General features: G+C 48.3%; 1 protein-coding gene across 4 annotated transcripts in view; it reads right to left on the bottom strand.

The window, feature by feature from the left end:
- The window catches only part of SRA1 (steroid receptor RNA activator 1), a 246,957-nt gene that overhangs the window by 94,261 nt on the left and 129,449 nt on the right, over window positions 1-23,247 (bottom strand). For all 4 annotated transcript variants that reach the window (XM_069654244.1, XM_069654245.1, XM_069654246.1 and 1 more), the window contains exon 4: window positions 4,952-5,060. In XM_069654244.1, coding sequence (XP_069510345.1) covers window positions 4,952-5,060 — 109 coding nt within the window. The remainder of the gene's footprint in view (window positions 1-4,951; window positions 5,061-23,247) is intronic.

Below are 23,247 nucleotides of genomic sequence, written 5' to 3'. Positions count from 1 at the left end.
TACCCCAAGTAGAGTGTCGGCACTATATTTAGGCAGGTCGATATCAGATCATTCGCTGTTGCTCATGGAATGGAAGATGCAAGGCCCTAGGCCGCCTATACCACTATGGCGCATGCCAACAGACAACCTGACAGATGGCGCTTTCAGGGAGGGCCTTCGGACCAGAATAGTGGAGTACAAAGATAACGTGGGGAGTGTGAAGGGTTGGGACACAGTCTGGGAGGCACTGAAAGCTGTGGTTAGGGGGGAGGAGGAGGTCATTGCTAGCTCTGGGGGCATCAGAAAATCACTGAGAAGTGAATTGGGAGGTAGGCGAGAGGAAGATCAGGCTGATGGAGGCCTCTGCCCATAAAACTAGAGAGGCTGAACTAGAGCTGGCGGTAGCAAGGGACGATTGCGAGAACGCCTGACTAACTAAATTTGACTACATTGCAAAAACCACCAGAGCACACTCTGAAGGTGACAAACACAGCAGGTTACTGTCGTCGCTATGCAAAAGGGAGAACCCTAGACATGTGATTACAGAAATTAAAGATAAATCTGGCTCTGTGCACACAGCACAATCTTTGATTAATGACACTTAGCGAATTTTACTCCCGATTGTATAATCATGACACTAATACCCCAGGATGAAATCCTAGACACGTTGGAAGAAATTGGCCTACCCTCATTAGATAGTGCCCGACGGGCAGTTCGGTTGATTATATAAGCGACGCAATTAAGTCACTAACCACCTGCAAGACACCTGGGAGTGATGGGTTACCCACCGAGTTCTACAAGGTATATTGCTCTGAACTGTCCCTGGTCCTAACAAGGTCTTTAACGAAGCATACAAAACCGGGGTGTTAAAGAGAATCACGAGGGAGACAGTGGTCCCAATACCCAAACCTGGGAAACCCACAGATGAGTGTGGCTTGTATAGGCTGTTAGCAATGTTGAACTATGACATTAAAATACTGACAACCATACTGGCCAATCGGTTGTCAAAAGTTATAGGGACTATAGTGCACAAGGATCAGACCGGGTTCATACCAGGCAGAAAAACAGCAATAAACTTACGAAGGCTGCAACACATTATCGCACAAACAGACTCGCAGGAACAATACGCTGCAGTCTCCCTAGACGCTATAAAGGCGTTCGATTCCATATACTGGGAATTGCCGATAGCCTTCTTGAAGAAGTTCGGGCTGGGTGAATACTTCATTGGGTGGATAAAGATACTATACGAAGTGCCGATGGCTAGGATAAAGACAGGTAGAACAGTGTCAGCACCAAGGGATATCCAAAGGGGCACCAGACAGGGCTGCCCGTTGTCGCCAATGCTCTACATCCTGGGATTAGGGCCTATAGCAATATACCTCAGGAAACAATTTTTTGACGCAGGTATAAGAGTGGGCAGGGTGTATCATGTTGTGACCCTATACGCAGATGATGTACTGCTATATCTGCAGGACCCTCACCTTAATGTACCAACGATCTTAGAAGTGCTGGGGAACTACGCGAGGATGTCAGGGATCTCCTTTAACAGGTAGAAGTCTTGCATATTCCCACTGGCAGGGCCAACAAAGAAATCGGAGGGAGAACTTCCGAAAGTTGGGATTCGGTGGCAGCTGAACCCGTTTAAGTACCTAGGGGTGAATGTTTGGCACACGCCTCAATTAATGCACGAGGGAAACACTGTACTGGCGGTGCAAGGACTCAGGAAGTCCATGAAGTTTTGGTCCAGGCTCCCGCTACAGTGATGGGCAGGGTCACCATCATCAAGATGATAAGTCTTACCACGGTTCCTATACTTGTTCCAAAATGTTCACTGCTACGTTCCTGCCTCTTTTTTCAGCTACTAGAAAAACTACTGAGAGAATTGCTTTGGGGTCCCGCTAGACATAGGCTATCTCTGACCACACTGACACTAACGTACAAGGAGAGCGGGGTCCAACTCCCAGATCTGGAGAGGTACTTTTTGGCAACACAACTTGGCTTTGTGGCCAAATGGCTTGCAGATTAGGCCCCCTCGGAGACAAAGCTGATAAACGGCTAGTACCACCTGTGCGCCAAAAAGAAACACTGTGGGTCTCACTGAGGTGCTTGAGCAATACTCCAATGATTGTACGATTGGGCAGGAGAGTTTGGGACAGGGCCCTAAAACTGACAGGATGCGAACACCCCTACTCACCTGAGACCCCAATCACAGCCGCAGTTTGCGCAGTCAAGGTGGACCTGGCAACCGTAAGGCGTGGGAAAGGTGCAGCATTTACACCTGGGGGGACACCTATGAGGAGGGCGTTTTCAAGGAGTTTGACTCCACGAGTGAGAAAGAAGGACTGCCCAACGGCCAATTCCTATGGTACCAGAGGGTCAGGAGGGTAGCAAAAGGTACTGGAGAGAATGGCCTGGGGTCACGGAGGCAGACCCGCTACTAACGCTACTCCATAACTTGGGTGATGGATGGAAGTCAGTGACCAGGCTCTACAACCTACTGGCAGATAGACCCAACCCCAAAAGCAATCAGCTGATGCAGTGGTGGGAGGTAGATGTGGGGACTGGCATTACATAGGAGTGGGAGAGGATGCTAGTGTACCCCCGGGAAGTGTCAAGAAATGCCGGATTTAGGCTAATCCAACTAAATGTCCTGCACAGGACCTACATGACTCCGAGCAGAATAGCTAAATTCAGTAAAAACACAAATCTATGTTGACCTTGGTGTGGGTCAGAGGGAGCGGGAATAATGCACATGTTCTGGTAGTGTCTGAAGGTGTGACGCTTCTGGGCCAAAATAGAGCAATCTTGCAGAAAGGCTGGGGTGACTAGATACAAATGGACTCCTAAGGAATGCCTTTTGGGAGCCTACCCACGAATCAGCAAATTCAGACTTATAATTAAATGTATGGATATGGTGTGTGTGCTGGCCAAAAGGTCCATTGCAATGGCGTGGGAAAAGGTTGGGGGCCCACAATACTCCAGATGACACAGCGAACTCGAGCACTGGTCTAGTGCAGAAACGAGGGTATGGGGTGGCCAGGGCTGGAGACAAGGTGGGTCCTGCATATGAGGCCTGGACTTGGGACATGTTCCACCCATCAGATGATAAACCCCCATGATCAAACTGCGCTCACACTTAAGATGCCCAGAATCGCCAAGGACTGGGCTACTGAAACAGGGAAACCCAGGCAGACACCCTATGGCCCCGGGCAAATGTTCAGCTGCCCTACATAACAGGGCTTCCTTAAACAGGAAGATGTGCACCCTAAATGCAGAGCTAATGATGAAGACCGTTTGTTTTGTTATTATGTTAGTTGTTTTAACACAATCTTACACACACATGTAACAAGGATGGCAAATTGAGAAGAAAACTGTTGATGTATACTATAAATGCCAATAAAAACATTTTAAAATAAATACAATAAATAAACATAGCGGGCACTACTTAAATTAAACTCCACATTGAATACATTTCAGGGTGCGGCAGAAGTAAATACACTTGGTGTAAGAAAAATATAAACAAGAAATTGCCTCAGAAAACTTCCAAGGTCACTTCCCCTGCTCAACCTTTATGTTAGTGTGTCAATGATAATTGTTCAATGACTACTCAAAATTATCTTCAATATTAAATGCATTCAATATACAATTAAATTACTTCATTTTGATTTTCATTAGTGTATTTTAGACATTGAAAAAAGCAGTTCTTTTAGACAACATATCAACATATGTGTCAAAACAAAGTTCACTGTACATGTTTAAACTTGAGTAAACAATCAAAAAAGTAATGAAAAGAATTCAATGAGATATTCATCTTACATTGAATTTGAAAGGTGTTCTGCCTCAACGCGTTTCAGATCGGTAGGTCCTTCAGGAGAGAGTTCCAAATCCTCCTTCAACAGTTAAGATTTTAGCCCTACATTTGTTCTTGGGCATCCTCAATCATAATTAGACCAATCAATTAAACCTTAATCTTTTGATCCAGTGATATACAGTTTGGTCCAGAATTCTCCTGCAGGGGGTGACCCTTGAAGGTTTGCCAAGGCAATCTTGGTGTGGTTCCATTATCATATTATTGAAGGTGGTAAATTTAGTTTACTCCGTTGGGGATGGGTGCATGGGGGAAACACTCCCATACAAGAGCAAAAAGGAGGAAAATGGGTTGATCAAAGAGATGACCAAACTTAACACCATGAGAATGATGATGATTTAACCATGCAGGCTCCCATCTGGGACACAGCACAGGTACTGATTGCAACCAATTATGAAAATCGTTGCTAAAATAATTTGAGTGAAACCGATTGACTTTGCCAATGCTTGTCAAGGTTGCGTTCAACTAAATGTTAAGCAGACAACCGATATACAAGCTCAAGAGATATGGGTATACTAAACAATTTTTTTTTCCCTGTAGTAAAACATCTGCTCCTGTAACTCACTGCAGCTACTCATGGTCCCGATCACCTATGCCATTTGCAGGTACAGCACCTCTTGGAGCCCAAAACAGTGTACAATTCTGTACATGGTGAATTGTGGCGGTCCAGTGTATGCTAGTTTTCAGTTTCAAATGCATCAGTTCGATGGTTTAAGTCTTACAGACTATTGCTTTCTCAGGCTTAATTTTACTAGGTATTTTCCAATTCTATACAACAAAACTTGATTTTTCTAATTAAATCCTAGTGTAATCCAACCACCCAAGCAAAGAGGCCTTTGTCTTCTTTGGAGGCTGAAGTCAGGTGCCCAGTGACATTGTAGTCTAGGACACTGTGCATCAGAAGTCAATCCACACAAGAAAAGCCAGAAGACAACGGGGTAGAATGTTTATCACATGCATCATTCACTCAAGCCACATTTTGGAATTATGCGTGAAATTGTGCAGTGGATTCCTTTTACTGATCTTCACAAAACAATAGTGATGCTACCAGTCATTAGAACATGAAATACTAGGTGTATAGATGTGATCTCCTCCGATACTCACTGCATACTAGGATATTCATTCTCTTCCTTACTGAGGGAGACAGCTTTCCAGTCTTCCACATTTGTTCAAGTGTTGAGAGGCGTCGGCTAATATCATCGCAAACCTGTTTCTGGAGAGTACAAAGACAAAAAGGCCATTTTCAAAAGATTTTATTTCAATGCATGTGACACAGCACCCAAGCTCATTAGACTAAATACCTGAACGTTAATACTGACACAGGGCTAACTGTTCTGGGCATGGTGTACTAGAGAACATTAACTGAATCTTAAAACCAGGCTCAGGTCCCCACTATAGTTTCTGTAAATAATATGCAAGGGTAACACACACCTATGACCTGTTAGGGGCCAATGTTTAAATAGTTAGTGAAATGTATGCCAAATAGTTCCTCCCAGGGAAGAGTAGGATCAGGATATCCTAATGTGGTTGTTGCTGCTAACCCTCATTTGATCAGGCCTGCACAGCCATGGGCCTCTATTAGTGTGGAATTGGTAACTAGATTGGTGGGAAGAATGACAAAACATTTGAAGGACACTCAGGAGGGAACACACCATGGTGTTTCACAGCAGCGTTAGCTGGAAGGAGAGTTAGGGGGGTGGGGATTGAGGGGTGGCATATAGGAGACTACAGAGGCAACAAGTCAAAAGGGAAATTCTGAGAGGGCGTTCTAAGCCCAGAAAAGGCATAATTGTCCTTGTGGTGAAAGAGATATTTCCTTGCATTCACAGGTGAGTCTAATTGTTTTCAGGTTCTCATTAACATTAATAATATAGGATTCCTTGCATGTGTGCATTGGTTTAAATTATTCTGATTAATGCTTTTGACCTTTGACTTTATTAGGCCACTTGAACTGAGGATCATTACAAAACATTGTGAAAATGTGATGGCATTTTAAAAAGTAAGTGGTTTCATTAAATGTTTGGGTTGATTAAAAAGGATTTAACCACATCTTCGGAATTGCAATTATTTAAAATACCTAGCCAATTGGTTATGGGGTTATCGAAAAAAGTGGCCTTTCACTGTAGTATGTGAGGGGTCAGATATGTGAGGCAAACACAAAAGTACAAGATTTTGTAATTTTATTAAACAATAATGGGTGGCATAAACTATCTTTCCCTATCCTAACGAGAATGTCTCTACCTGGTGTAGGGGAGGCATGGTATCACAATTAGGACACTGACGCAATACGTACAACTTGTAAAATCTTAGTTGAAGTTTCTAGGGTTGAATAAACTCCTACTTTGCCCTATAAATAAGATGGGAGTAGTCCCGACCATCAAATGATAAACAAAAGTGTCTTAGTGGAGTCTGTCAAATCAAAACCTAATGCCTGCCATATCTCTTGTACAAAAAGTGTATAAAGGAGAAATGTATGTAAAGGAAAAATCAGTGTTCAAAAGAATAAATGTAGCTGAATCAGCTCTCCTCCCATTCGACCACACAGAGTAAGGTCGTCCCTGTAGGCGGGATGACACTCTGGCTCAGGTTTTCAACACAATAAACCGTTCCAAAACGTGGATGGAGGCCCACCTGGCCTTTCATGTCTCTCTCTTTAGACCTCCAAATAATGTTTCAACAAAAAGTTAATGTAGGCCCTCCTCTGTTAGGCTCAGACCGCTTCAAAAACACAGTTCAACAAAACTTGCAAGAGGGCTCCCTTCCCCAAGCGTCATAAGCCCGGTTCAGTCCACTTTCAGACATCAGAGACTTTTGAATGTGCGTGGCTTCTTTAAAGACCTCTGCAGGACCATTTCGACTAAAGGTTTGAGGTTCAACCTTCATTCTCCCCTTCTCTAAGATTTAATTTTGCTTTTGCAGTTTATTTTCTTTATCGTTGCAAACAATGCACCTTTCACAGAGACTTTTGAGTGGGCTACTTCCTTTTGCCAGACCACTCCGGTACTCAGTATCGCTGATTTCGCATCTGCCCTTACTTCAAAGTTAATTCACAGGTATGCCTTTCTTTACTTCTCATCCACACACGTGAAGCCTTCACTTGCGATACAAAGTTGCCACTTCAAACTTTCTTTAACATACACAGGTCTCTCAGGTCGCTTGCAAACTCACCCGCTGTGTGCATTTCTTTTGTGGTTTTTACGATTTCCAATTCACGAGTCAAGGTTAGTACCACAGACTTTGCCTCGCCTCCCCAACCTTGTCGTTCACCCAGGAGGGTTGCTGGCGCATCCTTGAAACACAATGTAGTCTTCTGATGTGGGATCGGGCCTGTTCTATTGTCTTTCGCGGCCTGTCTGAGACAACGACCTTCGGTAAGGAACTCTTGGGGTTTTCGACCCGCTGCTCTCGTCCCTTGGTCTGTCGCTCTGCTCCAACAGGTTTGCTTTCACCCCGGATGTTCTGCACATACTCGTGTTCCACCTTGCTCAGAGTGTGCCTGTAGGTTCTGCCTTTTATCAGTGTGAGGAGAGCCAAATGGTATCAGGAATACCTGACCCGATTAACAGGACATGCCCAGTACGATGTATGAGAGTTAGTCTTGTTACTCTCAGTCACCCTCTTCCTTGGTCCAGAGTGTGTAAAAAGGGAGGGGGCAGGGGGAGTTGTAACCTCAGAGAATCCTAAAAATTAAGATGTGTTAGATGAACAAAAAAGGGGTGCAGGGGGAACCGCGACTCACAATCGGCTTCCTCACCCCCACTCCTAGAAGACCCCTCACGCAGGTGATCCTCCCGCACTGGTCTACCCCCAGGGTCTGGCTCCATAGGCGGAGAGAGGGATAGAATAATATATACACACACACACACACACACACACACACACACACACACACACACACACACACACACACACACACACACACACACACACACACACACACACACACACACACACACACACACACACACACACACACACACACACACACACACACACACACACACACACACACACAGCCGGTGGGACACCCTCTGGTTTCTCACACTGGCAAAACTAAACTAAAGAAAGATGACCTACTGTCCAAAAGTCTCTGACCGTCACACTTATAGAAACAACAAAATAACAAGGAATATTTGGCAATCTTCAATTCAGCACCCCAGTGCAAAAATCCAAACATATACGTTTCAAAGAGTACTCCTTGGGACCAGGGTTGTGTTCCCTTCCCCTGGCTCAATGCAGGAACATTCCTAGAACAGTTCTAATTCAAAAAAGTGCCTCTTAGTCGAACACAAAAGTTCCTTCCCTCCCAATACGACCTTTCCTTGGGTAGAATAAATGTCTCCTCAAAGAATGGTTTCCAAAACCAAAGCACTTTTTATTCATCACAATTTCCTTCTTGATAAGGCAAATGTCTTTCCCATAGCACTCTTTTTCCACTTTAAAGCAATTGATCTCTTCCACAATATAATTCTTGTCAAGACCAATGTCTTTCTCACCAAATAACAGTTTGTGAATTAAGGAAAATGTGCTCTTCAAGAAACAGAACATTTATCAACATGTTATGCTTCTTTTTCCAACTGAATGCTTTTGTCAGGATAGCAACCGACTTCTTCTAATAAAGCAACAGTGTATAAAGAAATGACAATTGTGGTTATACTTTGCTTCTGCCACACCTTTATGTCACAAACATTGTTTCAAATCCTCTATCGGGACCACTCGCTTGCTAGGGCTAACTACTATTGGTCCCTTTTCCGGGTTACTCGCCTGCCAGGATCAAAACTCCTACAATTACAATCGTTCACAGTGGCAATACATGTTTCCCAAACGCCCCACACCAACATCCCATGAGGGGAGGGCTGGACAATGGCTGCCGCTTTTATAGTCTTGACTCTTGGCAATGTGGGTTACAAACCCCCCCCCCCCCCCCATTGGTATCCCACCAAAGAGGAATTGCGCCCTTGTTGCTTCTTTGCTGCTTCTATACCGCCTCTTGGCTGTGGGTAATGCGGGTTTGTAGGTTTCGCCTAATTGGTGTCCCAAAGAAGAGGAATTACGTCCTTGTTTCTTACATACTGCTTCTGTACAGCCTGCTGGCTGTTGGCAATGTGGGCTATAGGTTTGCTTTAGCTGATTTCCCATACAGGTGGAATTATGACCGGCTCACTATTGTGTTACTTTCTTCATTCAATATTCAAAATTATCTAACAGTCCTTTCGGAGCGCCCCGGGGTCACTTGTGGGTTTAGGCCAACTCACCAGATTGACATGGCGTCCCCGCTTCTGGATTGTTGGAGGCAGGGGACCTCCCGTGGTCTGCCCGCTCTCCTGACATGTCCACCCAACTCTGGGGGACTGCTTCTTCTACCTCTGAAGCCGTAGCTCCGGTGCTTCACTGCTTCACTCTGCAGCAGCACCCGACAGAATGGGAGCTTGTCTCCCGTTCAGCTGGCTTCCCTCATCTGATGCCACTGCGAACACACTGCATGGCCCTCTGGCTGCCAGTTTCACATCAGCATCAGCTGGCCTTCCCGCTGCGCTCAGGGCAACCTCAGCACACCAGTCTGTTTCAGCTTCGCCTTTTCCACCTTCTTCGAGCTGCACTTAATTTCTCCATTTAAATGTCCTGCTCAGGTGTATGGCTTTGCAGCAACTAGACTGCTAAATCAGGTTAGTTGCTCTTTGAATCCTTACTCACTCTGAGCCCCTCTTCCTCGTTCAGGACCTTCAGGACTTTGAAGTCCCTAGTGATGTTGACTCTCTTGTACTTATTTAATTCAGATGGTTTTGAAAACCGAGATTGGCCAGAGTTAGGAAATGGGAAAAAGGTTTGTGTCCTATTATTGGGATTATGACCTCTATCTGAGATAGTCTCATGATTTGTATTTGTATTTTATTGTTTATATAGCGCTTTACTCCAAAGCACTTTAGCATAACAACCAGAAACATCAAACATCGAACATAGAAGCAGTAAAATATACAGGATTCAAACCAGAAAAACAGTATGTGGAACAATTTGCATTTGGGGAGGAAGAGAGGAGAGGTATGGGATGGAGGAAAGGGAAAGGAAAAAGGGAGTAGATCGAGTAGAATGGAGGGTGGAGATCATAGGGGAGACAGGGAGAGATAAAGGCACAGGAAGATGGAGTGGAGAGGAGAAAGAAGAGGAGGAAGGGGAGAGAAGTCAGGGAGGGGGGTGAAGGAGGGATTTTAAAGAGGAACGGAAGGAAGAGTAGGTGGGCATGGAGCGGATAGAGAAAGGGAGGGAGTTCCAATGTAGGGGGGCAAGGAGCTGGAAGGAGCGAAAACGAGAAGAGGCACAAGGAGGTGGGGGAACAGAGTAAAAAGAGGTCAGCAGAGCGTAGGGAGCAAGAGGGGGCATACAAGGAGAGAAGAGAGGAGAGGTAAGGAGGGGCAAGGTCATGAAGAGATTTATAAACAAGACAAAGGAAGTGGAATTTAAGTTGGGAGTGGAAGGGAAGCCAAACTAGGTTGGAAAGTGAATTGGAGATGGAATCATGGGGAGAGAGAAGACAGAGGGTACGGATGGCAGAGTGGTAGATGGATTAAGAGGGCGAGATGGGAAGAGGGGAGACCGAAAAAGAGAGAACAGTAGAAGAGGTGAGAAAAGATGAGGGAAGAGATTAAGAGTTTGGTAGCATGGAAAGTGAGAGAGGAACGGATTCTACAGATATTAAAGAGGTGATAGCGACAAGAGCGAGTAGTAATGGAGATGTGGTGAGTGAAGGAAAGGGAAGAGTCAAAGTAGATGCCTAGATTCCGGGCATGAGCTGAAATAGGAAGATCGGCTGGGGGGGAAGTGAATGGAAGGAGGGTGGTGGGGGGGGGGGGAGAAGTGTGTTGGAAGTGAAGAAAAGGACTTCAGTTTTGTCTGTATTGAGAGAGAGAAAATGCGATGACATCCAGTTTTTAATGGCAGTAAGACAGGAGAAGAGTTTAAGATGAAAGTCAGGGGTGAAGGAAGAGAAGGAGAGGAACAGTTGAGTGTCATCAGCATAGAAATGGTGAGAAATTCCAAAGGTGGAGATGAGGAGCGAGAAGTGAAGTATAGAGAGAATAAGAAGGGTCCGAGGACGAAACCTTGGGGAACGCCAAAGTTCAGAGGGAAGGTGGAGGAGGTTTGATCGCCCCAAGAGACAGCGAATGAGCGGTTGAAGAGGTAAGAGGAAAGCCAGTTAAGAACTGAGTCTTTGAAGCCAAAGGAGGAAAGAGTAAGGGGTAATGGACAGTATCAAAAGCAGCAGAGAGGTCAACGAGGACAAGGATTGAGGATTGCTTAGCGTAGTGTGCGGTAAGGAGAGAGTTTAGGACATAGGTGAGAGCAGATTCAGTGGAGTGTTTGGGGCGGAAGCCAGATTGAGAGGGGGGAAGGAGAGAGGGGTTAAAGATAAGGGTTGTAAGTTGAGAATAGGCAAGGCGTTGAGTAAAGGTAAAAGTGAGATAGGGCAAAGGTTAGACGCAAGTAGAGGATTGACGGAAGGCTTCTTCAGGAGAAGGCAGTAGGGAAGGTGGCCGTAGTAAGACACGTATTGAAGAAGGAGGTAAGATAGGGGATAAGTAGGGGGTAAACCTTGGGAATAAGAATGGTAGGGATGGGATCAGAAGGGGCGGCAGTAGGGTGGGATTTGGATAGGAGGAGAGAAATGTCAGATGGAGTGATGGGAGAAAATTCAGACATGCAAGCCGAGGGGGAGGGCAAGGAAGGAAGGGAGAGGGAGTAAGGAGAGCAGATTATCTTTTGACGAAGAGAACACATTTTTTTCAGAGAAGAAATTAGCAAAGTCAGAGGGAGAAAGAGGAGATGTAGAAGAGAGGTCATGAGAGGGTGGTGAGAGGAGGCGAGAGAGGGTTTGGAAGATGCGACGAGGATGAGGAGGCGGCGGCGGGCACAGAGGAGAGGCCGCAGGGCATGCGGAGCAGAGCCAGTAGGGTGACGGCGACCACGGACCACGGGCAGAACAGGTGGAAACACCACAGCAGGCAGACAACAGCAGCAGGTGGAGAGTGGCGCCCACCAGCAGGGATCAGACAAGGAGGAGGGAGGAGTCAGAGGAAGCGCCGTGGCAGACGGTCCGATGGAGTAGGCTGAGTGAGGCACCCACCCCCACTGGATCGAGCAGGAAGGCCGCACTACTGCCGAAGCCCAGTTGGAAGGGCTGGCACAGAGGAGAAACTCCACGTAGCCCAGAGCAGCGCCGGATGGAAAGCGGAGGCTATGGCTGGTGGTTTGTCAAGTCACAGAAGGAGTGGGGGAGTTCCCAGATGGCAGCGGGTCACTTACTGGAAGAGCCACAGGGGGCCAACGGTCCGGAAGGGAGGCAGGAGCAGGCCGCGCGCTGAAGGAGTCTTGGAGCAGGCTCAGATGTAAGGCAGCAGCAGGAGACTCAGAGGAGGAGCCAGCAACCCAGATGGGAGGCAGCCGCAAGTCGCCAGCAGAAGGAGCCACGGAACAGGCCCCCAGATGGAAGGCTGCAGCGGGAGACTCAGAGGAGGAGCCACGGAGGAGCCAGCAGTCCAGATGGGAGGCAGCAGCAGGCCGCACGCTGAAGGAGCCACGGAGCAGGTCCTGGAAGGAAGGAAGCGAGGGAACATGCACTGCAGAAGTAAACCGGAGCCCCGATGGGAGGCAGCAGCAGGCCGCTCAAGGAAGGAGCCACATAGCAGGTCCTAGATAGAAGGCAGCAGCAGGAAAGTTCACTGCAGGAGCAGATCGGAGCCAAGATGGAAGGCAGCAGCAGTCCGCTCGCTGGAAGAGCCGCAGAGCAATCTCCAGAGCCACATGCGCCGGATCTGTGATGCGAGCAGGCAGGCCAAGGCTAGGGGGAGCTGTAACTCAGGATGGAGGGTCCGGATCACGGTGAGGCTCGGTATGGAGGTGCGCGGGAGGTAAGAGCATAGAGACTTAAGGTAAGAACAAAAGATATTGTAATAAATGTTGACTTTGAAGTTTGAATCAGCCTGAATTCAGGGAGACGTCGGTTCAGATGACCGAGATTCTGCGCCCCCTGGTGGTGATAATGAGAGGGTCTTGTAGTTAAGTCCTGAACTCCAAAGGTGCTCATGCAAGTCTGATTATTTGACTTGTCACAATATTTTCTCTGGGTAGTTTCATGGGAGGGGATTGAACAATGATAATATGCCATTAAGTATCAGGGAATTTAGAAGATCCTCATCCTCCGTAAAGGAGAAATACCTTGTCTCTCCCAAGGAGTCTCCACTGGGGGTGCTGTCCTGCAGCGAGAAGATGCAGACGTGAGCCTTGGAGTCACCGCCAAGGCCACCGGCATCCTGTGCTAAATATTCTGATCACAGAGTAATCAGAGAGCGTAATTAGTACTGATGCTGGCACAGTTATATTGGCACACTTTGTGCTTGTTTGGGTTCTCCATGAAGGCGGCAAGCCCTGTAAACCGAGCCGGGAGGTGGTCTGTGGAGTGAGGGAGCAGGAGTGTGACCAAGAGTGCAATGGCTGGTGCTGTAACAAAATTGTGGCAAGACCCTGTTGCAAGCCGCAGGGGAAAGCTGAACCAAGCTGGGGGCCTGTGGCGGCAAAACCCGTCCCTGGCAGACAAAGAGCGACTTGATCCGCCAAGGGGGGAGACCGGGGTAGAGGGTGCAACATGTCCCCGCGCCCACCGACACATCCGGCAGTAGAGCGCCAAAAGGAAGTGAATGGGATTTGCGTCCAGATCGCCGCGCTGCCCCAAAGGGAGAAAAGTAAAGAAAGGCGGCCACCTGAGGGCAGATGGGGCCTAGGCCGCAAACCCAGCTGGACAACAGACTTGACAGGTAACGCGGCCTAGCGGGCTGCGGCCAGGTAAGCGGAACCCAGCGAGAGGAGGCGGGGCCCTCTCCCTGGGAGTGCGGGTCCCGCGGGGCGCGGCCCACATCCGGCGCTTCTATATTGTATTGACCGGGCTGCAGCGGTGAAGCTTGTAAATCGCCGAGGCAGCCCGGCACTACTGGGGGCACTCGTGGTGGACTAACCGCTCAGGCGGCCCACCAGTGCAAGGGGCATTGAAGCACAGCACAAGCCGGGTATACCCTTTGAAGGCGCAACACGGGCAGCAGCAGGGAGACTCACGTTGTGCAAACGCAGCCCAGCATTGCTCTGAACACAAACCTAATAAGAGCATGAAGCTCTGCCTTTGTAAACCACCCAGGCAGCGGCGGTGAAGATTGCAAATTAGTCCTATGGCCCAGTGCCACGTGGGACAGATACCACTGCATGGAGCTGCACTGTGTGCCCTAGCGTACTGAAACACAAAGTGGGGTTAAGTGCAGCTTCAGTAGCCACAGGGAGAATGTACACACATTGGGACTTTAGTCAGAGATACGACTGACATCGGGGGCACGTACCCTTCAGAAAATCGGAGGCTGTGGGCTAAGGTCTCCTGGAACTATAGTGTTTTGCCCTGCCGAGAAGGGTCCGGAGGCTGGGGTGTTAGGCCACCAATTGGGGATGCTGCATCACAAGAGGTTTGCCGTGTGCTGATCCGGGCGATCAGCCCAGTGGATACAGTGGACCAATATTACAGGCACAGCCAGTGTGCAAGATTGTGGAGAAGGTTGGCGGGTGCTCCCTGGAGGCTTGGGGGGGCAGGTGCATATCCCCTGGACACGGGAGGCAGACATGTAAGACTTTAAATACCACCGTCTATTGGAGTACAGGCAGGCAACGTCTCAGAAAGTGGTCCACTTGGGCCAGGTAGGGAGAATTCTTCAAATGTGCTAATTTCCCTTACCTTTTGAGACCCCCAGCAGCTTTGCTGGATTTCTGGGATTACATTTTTTACCTGGGAAGAGTGTGAGCCTTTTTTCCCCCACTCTTCCATGTATTTTGTGTGTTTTTTACTTTTGTGTTTTAAAACAACTCCAGTGGCATCATCTTTTTCTGTGTGTCACACAGCACCTTCAGTGCAGTGGCACAGGGGTGTCTTTCAGACTCCCCAAAGGTTTAAATACCTTCCCTGAGAAGGACTACTGCCTCTCAGGACATGTAAAGTTAAATTGACTTTACTAGTCTCTTTAAATTTACTGACCCAGCACACCCTATCTTACTATAGAGTGCTGGAAGGGTTGCTTAGCTTCCCCTGAGTCAAAACAGTAAAATGTTACCTTTTCCTATTTCAAATGGCTGGTGGCCGTGGTTTAGATCAACTACCTGATTTTTCGCGACCTCTAATAACGGTAGCTCAAAACCAGGGGGTAGCCATGTTTTTCAATATGGTGCCCCAGACCTATCTGTTTAAATAGACTCCGGTCAACTTTTTTCACCATTTCTTTTTTGGTGGTGGGTACAACCAACTCGCAAGCCACCTGGACACCGTCCTTTATTTAGCAGAGTGCTGTTAAAAACCGGATAGCCAGAGGGAAGGAAACCAGGGGGACTTTAAGGCACTCCAACCTTAAACCAACGTCTTGCTACAGCTTTTGGCCTCTTCCCTGGGCAGTGCAGGAACCTCCCGACGTCCTCCTTGTCCCCACGACTGAAGCACAGGAACAGCAAGATCTGACGTCCTTGTTCCCACGACTGAAGCACAGGAACAGCGAGATCTGCTCAAACTGCCAGGAACAACTGCCTCAGCTACAGCTTTCTTCATTTAAAAAAGGTACTGTGCAAACGCGGTCCAGAAATCTTTTCGGCCATCGAGAAAGTGCATGGGACTTTCCTCAACTACGAAGGCGTGTCCTTCCCTAAACATTCGTTAAACTTTTCGCCTAGCCAAATCCTTTAAAAATCTGTGGCAAAGACTTACTTACCAGAACTGTGCTATCCTAGACAAAACTCTGAACCATTGACTTTGGCCCCGCCTGTTAAGAAGAATTGCTGGTTGCATTTAACTGAAACCCTTTGCCCTGCCTATGATTGTATTTGAGCTGTCTATTCTTGTCTTTTCCCTTCCTTTCTAAGTATCTAAAGTGCCATTTTGCTCACACTTCATTTTTGAGTTAAACTTGTTTAGTTACTTACCAGCTAGATTTTTGTGGTGTATTAGTGTGCGATATTGAGCTGCTTGTGCTAGTGTTATGTTTTATAACTGACTTGACTAAATAAATGTATATTCTTTTTTACCAAGAAACCTTGAGTGTTTGCTTGAATCACTGTATTGGTTGGTCCTTTGTGTAACTTGTTCTACTGCTCACTTAAACTCTTGAGATAAGTCTGACTGCTCAGCCATCGCTACCACTTTACTGTGTAGTACAGGCTTGTACCAAAGGTGAAATTGTGCTTACACTTGTAGTCCCAATTACCTGTAGTGTTCCCAAAGGGTACTGCAGGTGATTGTGCCTAACACAGCTGGAGGAGTGGCGGTGAGAGAGGTTCGCGACAGGGGCAGCCTGAGCACCCCTGAACTAGAGGTAATGGAGGGGTGTGGAGGCCAAGGGCACGGGCTACGATTGGCGGGGATAGTAGGCAAGGAAGGGGCTGCTAGCGTGTGCAAACCACAAAAGACACTGTGGTCAAGGACAAACCCAGGAAGGGGGGACTCCAGAACAAAACGGGCCAGTACACGGTGAGCGGCCCACACAATTCTTCACTTCATACCCAGCAGAAGGGGGCAGCAGATGGGATACTCAGAAACCCCAGATCTCCCTCCAAGACATCATGGGAGCTACTGGGCAGCCCAGAACCTCGTAAGTAAATATCGACGGCCTCCCACAAGGGTCGAGGAGGCAGAGCAACGCATCTCCGATTCAGAGGAGGCCCTGAGGCGCCTGGAAAAACAATGGCCACAAAATCCCAAAAACTCACTTAGCTGGAGTGGAGGGTGGAGGACAGCAAGGGAAGATCGAGACGCAGCAACTAAAGGATCCTCGGGATGCCCAAAAAGGAAGAAGGTCCCAGTATGGAACTTTTCCTGGAGATGCCACTGATTTTCCTGGAGAAATGGCTGGTGGACCTATTCGCCCCAAGAAACTGTCAAAGTTTTTCTCTATAGAAAGAGTGCACAGGATCCCAACAGGTCACCCAGTCCCGGGGGCACCTACACCCACCATTATAGCCCGGCTTTTTAAAGTTCAGAGACTACAGCTCCCTACTGCAGATGGCAAGGGCAACTGGCCCGATAACGTACACAGCCACAGAATCAGGCTTTTTCCCAGATTACCCCAAGGAAGTGAAGAGGGCCTGCCAATCCTTTGACTCGGTTAAACGGAAGCTGGCATCCTTGGGGGGTCAACTACGCCCTCTTCTTCCTGGCACAGTTGAAAGTGTATTATGAGGGGATGGTCCCATGTTCAACAACCCTACGGAAGAATGGAACTGGATTGAAATCCGGATCCTGACGGTCCCTGGACCCAGACCATCAAAGGAAAGGCCCACAGGGGAGGTGGCGGGGGGGAGCGTCTGATTATTTTTGACTCGCAACCTACGTAGCAACCTGACGAAGCAGCTGGTGAGATGGACTCGGGGGCTCCAGGCTGAACTAAAAACATGGTTGGTTGTATTGACCGTTTGATGCAAGATGAGGGCGACAGGTGCTTCTGGTAGAGGGGGGGAGATGAGGACTATAGGGGGGGGGGGGGGAGTAGGGTTTTTTGTGGGGTTAAGTTTGGGGAGGCACACAGTGCATGGGAAAGTCTCCTATGGGTACAGTGCGACCAGGGAGTGATAAGGAGGCAGGGGGGGAGGTATAGGCCGAGTGGTCAGGCCTGTGGTATGACAAGGTTTCTCTGGGATGATGGCTTGTGATGGCAAAGTAGCTCTGATGACCTGGAATGTCAATGGGCTATGTTTAAGTGTTAAGCGCAGGCTGGTGCTACAATTTCTCAATAGGCAGTCCTCCGATATTGTATTTCTCACTGAGACGCATCTAGCAGGAACAGAGTGCACATTTTTCCTTAGATCCAGATATAGGGTGGTGTTACATACAGGATTCTCAAGGGGCTCCCGGGGGACGCTCATACTCCTGCACAAGAGGATCCCATTTCAGCACAGAGAGGAGAAGTCAGACCCTAGGGGGTGCTTTATTTTGGTTAAGGGGAAGCTGTGGGGTGCGACTTGGGGCATGGTGGCGTTGTATGCACCCAACCTTCTTTCAGAACTTCAGGCTTTAATGAGGTGATGGACTGTGGTCTAGAGAGAACTTTAGCCCAAGGAATCTGGCGCTTTGCACTAAACTGTGCTCTTTCGCTACTGCCCTAGGCTTGGTGGACGCATGGAGATGGCTGGACACAGCAGAAAAGGGGTCCTTTTTTCCTCTGGGGTTCATGCCTCAATGTCGAGGATTGACTATTTTATTTATCTTATCCAACATAACACATAGGTTGTAGTCCGCTAGGTTCTTGGCCAGAGGGATATCAGACCACTCTCCACTAGTCATTGAGCTCAAAAACAGGCAGTCTAAGCCCACTGGCGCCTAAACACCTGCTACCTGGGGGACCCAGACATTGTGGAAGACCCATCTACCAAAACAGATGAATATTTCAATATGAATACGGGCACTGTCGTTAGCCCGGTTATCCTGTAAGAGGGCTATAAGGCAACACTGCAGGGGGAAGTGCTCTCACTGGTGGTAGCTAGGTGAAAGAAGCACACAAAGGTGGTGGAGGTGGCAGAGAGGGTGGTGCGACCAGCAGAGGAGAAGTTCCTCTTCTCTGGATCACCAGATGCGAGGTTGGCCTTGGCTACGGTGCAGTAGACACTGCGCAACTTGGCACTAGACAATGCCAAGGAGGTGTACTGGGCTAGGCGAAGCCTGATTTACGAAGCAGGGGACAAGGCAGGTAAAACGTTGGCCTGGCTGGAGAGAAGGGACAAGGGGAGCGGTTACGTGCGTTTATACAACACGCCAAAGGGAGGGAATCGACCGAAGGTGCTGATATTGCAGGCACCTTTGCCAAATTCTATGAGACTTTATAATCCCTGGGTATGGCGGATGGTGGGACTGATGCGCTGGATCAGGGGCCTCTTCAAAAACTCACCGCTCAACAGGCCTTGGGCATGGAGGCAGACATTTCTGAGGAAGAGAACGTTAGTGCACTAGCGCAACTGCAGACGGGGGTAAAGCGCTGGGACCCAACAGCTTCCCGGTGGAAGTGTGGAAGCGGCTGGGGGAGCGGGTGATCGGACCGTTGCACCGCAGTGGAGGCAGGATGGGTGGGTGTCTCCTACCTGATCTCAGAAAGGCTAGCATAGTGGTTCTCCCGAAGCCAGTAAACCTCCTGAACAGTGCGCCTCCTACAGACTGATCTCGTTGATAAAACAGAGAAGCCACAATCCTCGCATGGGTTCTAGCTAATCGCTTACTGGGGGAAATTAGTTCCAAGATTCGGCCAGACCAGTGTGGGTTCATGCCCTACAGATCCACACGAATAAACCTGCGCAGGGTGCAATTCGCAATAGGCTTGGCTATCAAGACGCTGGATCCGCTGGCGCTCCTCTAATTAGACTTTGAAAAGGCGTTAGACAGTGAGGTGGGATTTGCTTTGGGAGTTCATGAGTTGCATGACGTTTGAGGTGTTGGGGGGGGGGGGACTTCTTGTCCTGGGTCTGCATGCTCTACACTTCTCCTGTGGTGACAATTCGAGTGAGCGAAGTCTCTTCTCAGACCTTTTGACTTGGGAGAGGCGCAGGGCAGGGATGCCCTCTTTCCCCACTATTGTTCACGCTGGCCATAGAGTCACTGGCGATACAACTGAGAGAAAACCTGGAATTAGTGGGATTCAGATGGCCTGGAAAAGCAGGGGGGGGGGGAGAAGAAAGGGTCCGACTCTACGCAGACGAGCTCCTAATCCACATGAGCAACCGAGTACTATCGTGCCTGGTAGTAACCCATCTATTATCCGCATATAAAGGCTTTAGCAGCCTTAAAATAAATTGGCAAAAGTCCGTTTTCTTTCCGGTACAGGGGTGAAGGGGGGAGGGGGGGTTAAAATGCGATTCTGCAGTCTTGCCCATACGCGAGTTCACCCAAGTCCGAACCCATCAGATGTCTCCCAGTTTAATCTCGCCCCGTGGTGGACAGGTTTGCACTGAACATAACGCAATGGCAAACTCTCCCACTGACCTTGTTGGGCAAGGCGGCTCTTTAAAATGCCAACGCTTCCCAAATTTCTTTATGTCCTGCAGAACGCCCTGCTCCCAATTCCTAGACAAGTCTTTACAGAGATTGAGGGATCCCTGCGCTGGCTACTCTGGGGTGGGAAGCAGCCACGGGTGGCACTGAGGATGTAACAGTCGGCATGGGAAGGGGGCATATGTCTGCCCAATCTTCGAAGGTACTACTGGGCAGAACAGCTAGGGGTAGTAAATGACAGGCTGCAGAGGGACCCGACACGTCCTCACATTGCAATCAAGTGTGGATGGACGAAGGGACAGACACCAAGGCAGGTATTGTATTGAGGGCAAGGAATAGTGGGGCTCTCTGCGGGTTGACGCGGCATCAGGACATTGTAGGGGGGGGGCAGACCGACCCTAGATCAGCCCATCAGGCATAATCGGGATAGTCGCCCTAGCGGAGGTGATACAGGAGGGCCGACTTTGCTCATTCGAGACCCTGCAGGGAAAATTTGGCCGGTCAGGAAGGGAACAGTGTAGCTATGTGCAAATAGCGCATGCCATGGGCGCCCAGGTCCCCTCTCTGGAAGAAATCCTGAAGAGTTCACCCCTGGAGGCTAACTTATTCCCGGCAGGTAGCCCGAGGTAACATCCACACTGAACAAAGTGATCACAGCCTTCGGTGCCAAGGAACTGACCCAACTGAAGGAGAGGTGGGAGTGGGCCGTGGGGCTGTTGGAATCGGAAGAGTGGGTGGAGGCTTTAAAGTTTCCAAGAGAAGTGGGAATTGCGTCCCGATTTCGGCTAATACAATTTAAGATACTCCAACAGGTGTACTACTCCCATACTGCACTGGCCAAGTGGGGCATTGTTGGAAGTGATGCATGTCTTAGATGTGGAAGGGAGGGCGGCGCTGTTTATCGTATTCTGTGAGACTGCAAACAGGTCCAAGTCTACTGGGGGAAATGTATGCGAAAACTGTCTACTGTAATGGGTGCTCAGATTCCTCTAAAACCAAAATAGACTCTGCTGGGGATATGGGAAGAAGCCGGGTTCACAAAACACAAAATAACGTTCATTGGGAATTGCCAAGAGATTAATTTCAGCATCCTTGGGCTCTGCGGAGGGTCTGAGACTGAGCCAGTGCACCAATGTTCATCCCTATAGAGGAGTGCGTACAGGGCGAGGGGCTGCTGCCATACATTTTTGCAGATATGGAGCAGATGAGTGGGGGTGGGCTGAGGGAGTATGGTAGTCGGCTTTGTTTCAATACCGGACATTTAAGGCGGTGCAATATTGCCTGCTGACTTCCACTGTTTTATTATGTTATTGCATCTCACCCTGTGGAGACTATTTTATCATGCTCAGATGTACCCAAGTTGTTTTTCTTTTTAGTTTTCTCGGTTATGGCAAAATCAATAAAAAGCTGTGATAAAGTAGACTCCTCCCATCCCCCCAAACCCCCCCTTCCCCCCCGACAGCCATCACCTTCCATGTGATCCTCCCTCCCGATTATACCACCCCCAGTGCGAGGATCAGGTAGTGGCTGCCTTCCCCTGGCCACACAGGAGATCATCCTAGGCAGGGGCCAGTGATGACTTGCAGGATTCATCACAAGTACCACACCTGGAACTTGGTGTGCTCATTTAAAGTAGTAATAGTAAAACATTAATTGAGCGTGAACTTATTACTTCTTCTGTCCTTTGGAAACTGTAGTTCCCTTTGGGAAACAGACTGGAAGGCAGCGTGTACAAAAGGAATGGGGCGAGGAAAAATGGTACTCATTTCAAACAAAGGCATGCGTAGAAAGGGTTTATAGTGATTGCATCGAATGCCAAAGCATTGATTGCCTTAGCATCTAAAAATATGCATCGAAAAAATTATTTATTTATTTCAATGGAGGGGGGGGGGGTTCTCTCCCACCACCCATTTTATTACCCCTTAAAACCCATTATAATTAAAATTAAACCTTTAAAGCATTCAATGACTTTTTTATGATGCATTTTTTTCAATGCTTTTGGTGTTCAATGCTTTGTATTCGATGCAATGACTGGATACCGTAGAAAGGACAGGGACTGGGCCCCTCTGTGAGAAACCAGAAGGTGTCTCACCCACTAGTCCCCAGGGATCTGTCAACCAGGTGGCCAGGACATGGCCATCACTTTTGGATCTAGCTCCTGGGGTGGACCAGTGTTGGAGGATCACCTGGGTGAGGGGTTTTCAGGGAGTGGGACACTGGATGGTGAGACACGGTATCCCCTTACCTATAATGTCTTTACCCCATCCTACCAGGTAGGATAGTTAGGAACTCTATCCCACCCCCCTTTTTACACAACAACCACTTTCTCACGGACAGCCCGCTATGAGAGAAAACCGACTAACACCCAACAGTATACCCGACATGTCACAATGCAATGGTCAGACAAGGCCAGACAATTACTGACCATCACACACTCCTGACTCCCATTAAGCTTCCCCACACGGATAAAAGGCGGAGCATGAGAGCACACCCTGAGCGAGGCAAAGCACACAAGGAAACCGCAGTTGACACAGCAGCTGAATATGAGAGACGAAAGACTTCAAAACCGAAGGGGATTGCAAGTAGGGAAGCTCCCTTGACCTTTTCGACAAAGAACTGTTACTTTCCAGAGTTCTCAAGATTGGAAAGCGTAAGACCAGGAAACTAGGCTGAAGAATCCTGCATTGTTTGTCGGAGATACCAGGGGCCCACCCACGTCAAGAATGAAGGTGGGGAGAATCACCAGCTGCCGTGTTACCGTCCTTGACTCCAAGAAAAAAGCAGCAGCAGTGAAATCAACACAGCCGGCGAGTTGGGGAGACAGATACAAGACCGGTTTGTGTTGAAGCTAAGGCTGCAAGCAGTAACATTGTATGGCGAGCGCTGGAACGAAAAATTGTTAAAACGTGTGATAAAAGACACAAGTAAAGATGAACTATCTCTGTAAGGTACCCAACTGAGAAGTGACATAAGTGAAAGTTGAAAGATTTATATGTTTACAAAGAATTGTGAATTGAAGTGGTCCTCCGACGGGGCGAGCAAAATCCTGCGCACAATCAAAAGTCTTCGATTTTGATGAAGTAAAGAAAGTTTGGAAAGTAGATAAATTGGTCCGTGCTTGGTGTAGGGAGACTAATTGAAGGTTGTGTGTTAAAGGTGGGTCTGAGCCTGGCGGAGGGGGACCAGAGGTAAATCGTGAATCACCTGAGAAATTTTGCACTTGTGAAATCCTAAGAAGAAAGAAAGTCTGTTGCATCAGGCACTCCGAAATAAGGGCCTTTCAATGGCAAAGAGACTGTCTCAAAAGGCCCAGATGCTGAGGTTTTCAACTGCATCCTCGTGCTGAAGAAACCAGAGAGTG

The sequence above is a fragment of the Ambystoma mexicanum genome, chromosome 3q (genome assembly GCF_040938575.1).
Source record: "Ambystoma mexicanum isolate Mex_15411 chromosome 3q, UKY_AmexF1_1, whole genome shotgun sequence".
In the NCBI taxonomy this organism is placed as follows: Eukaryota; Metazoa; Chordata; class Amphibia; order Caudata; family Ambystomatidae; genus Ambystoma; species Ambystoma mexicanum.
The sequence above is the reverse complement of the archived record's forward strand: the minus strand, read 5'-3'. Positions and strand labels throughout refer to the sequence as shown.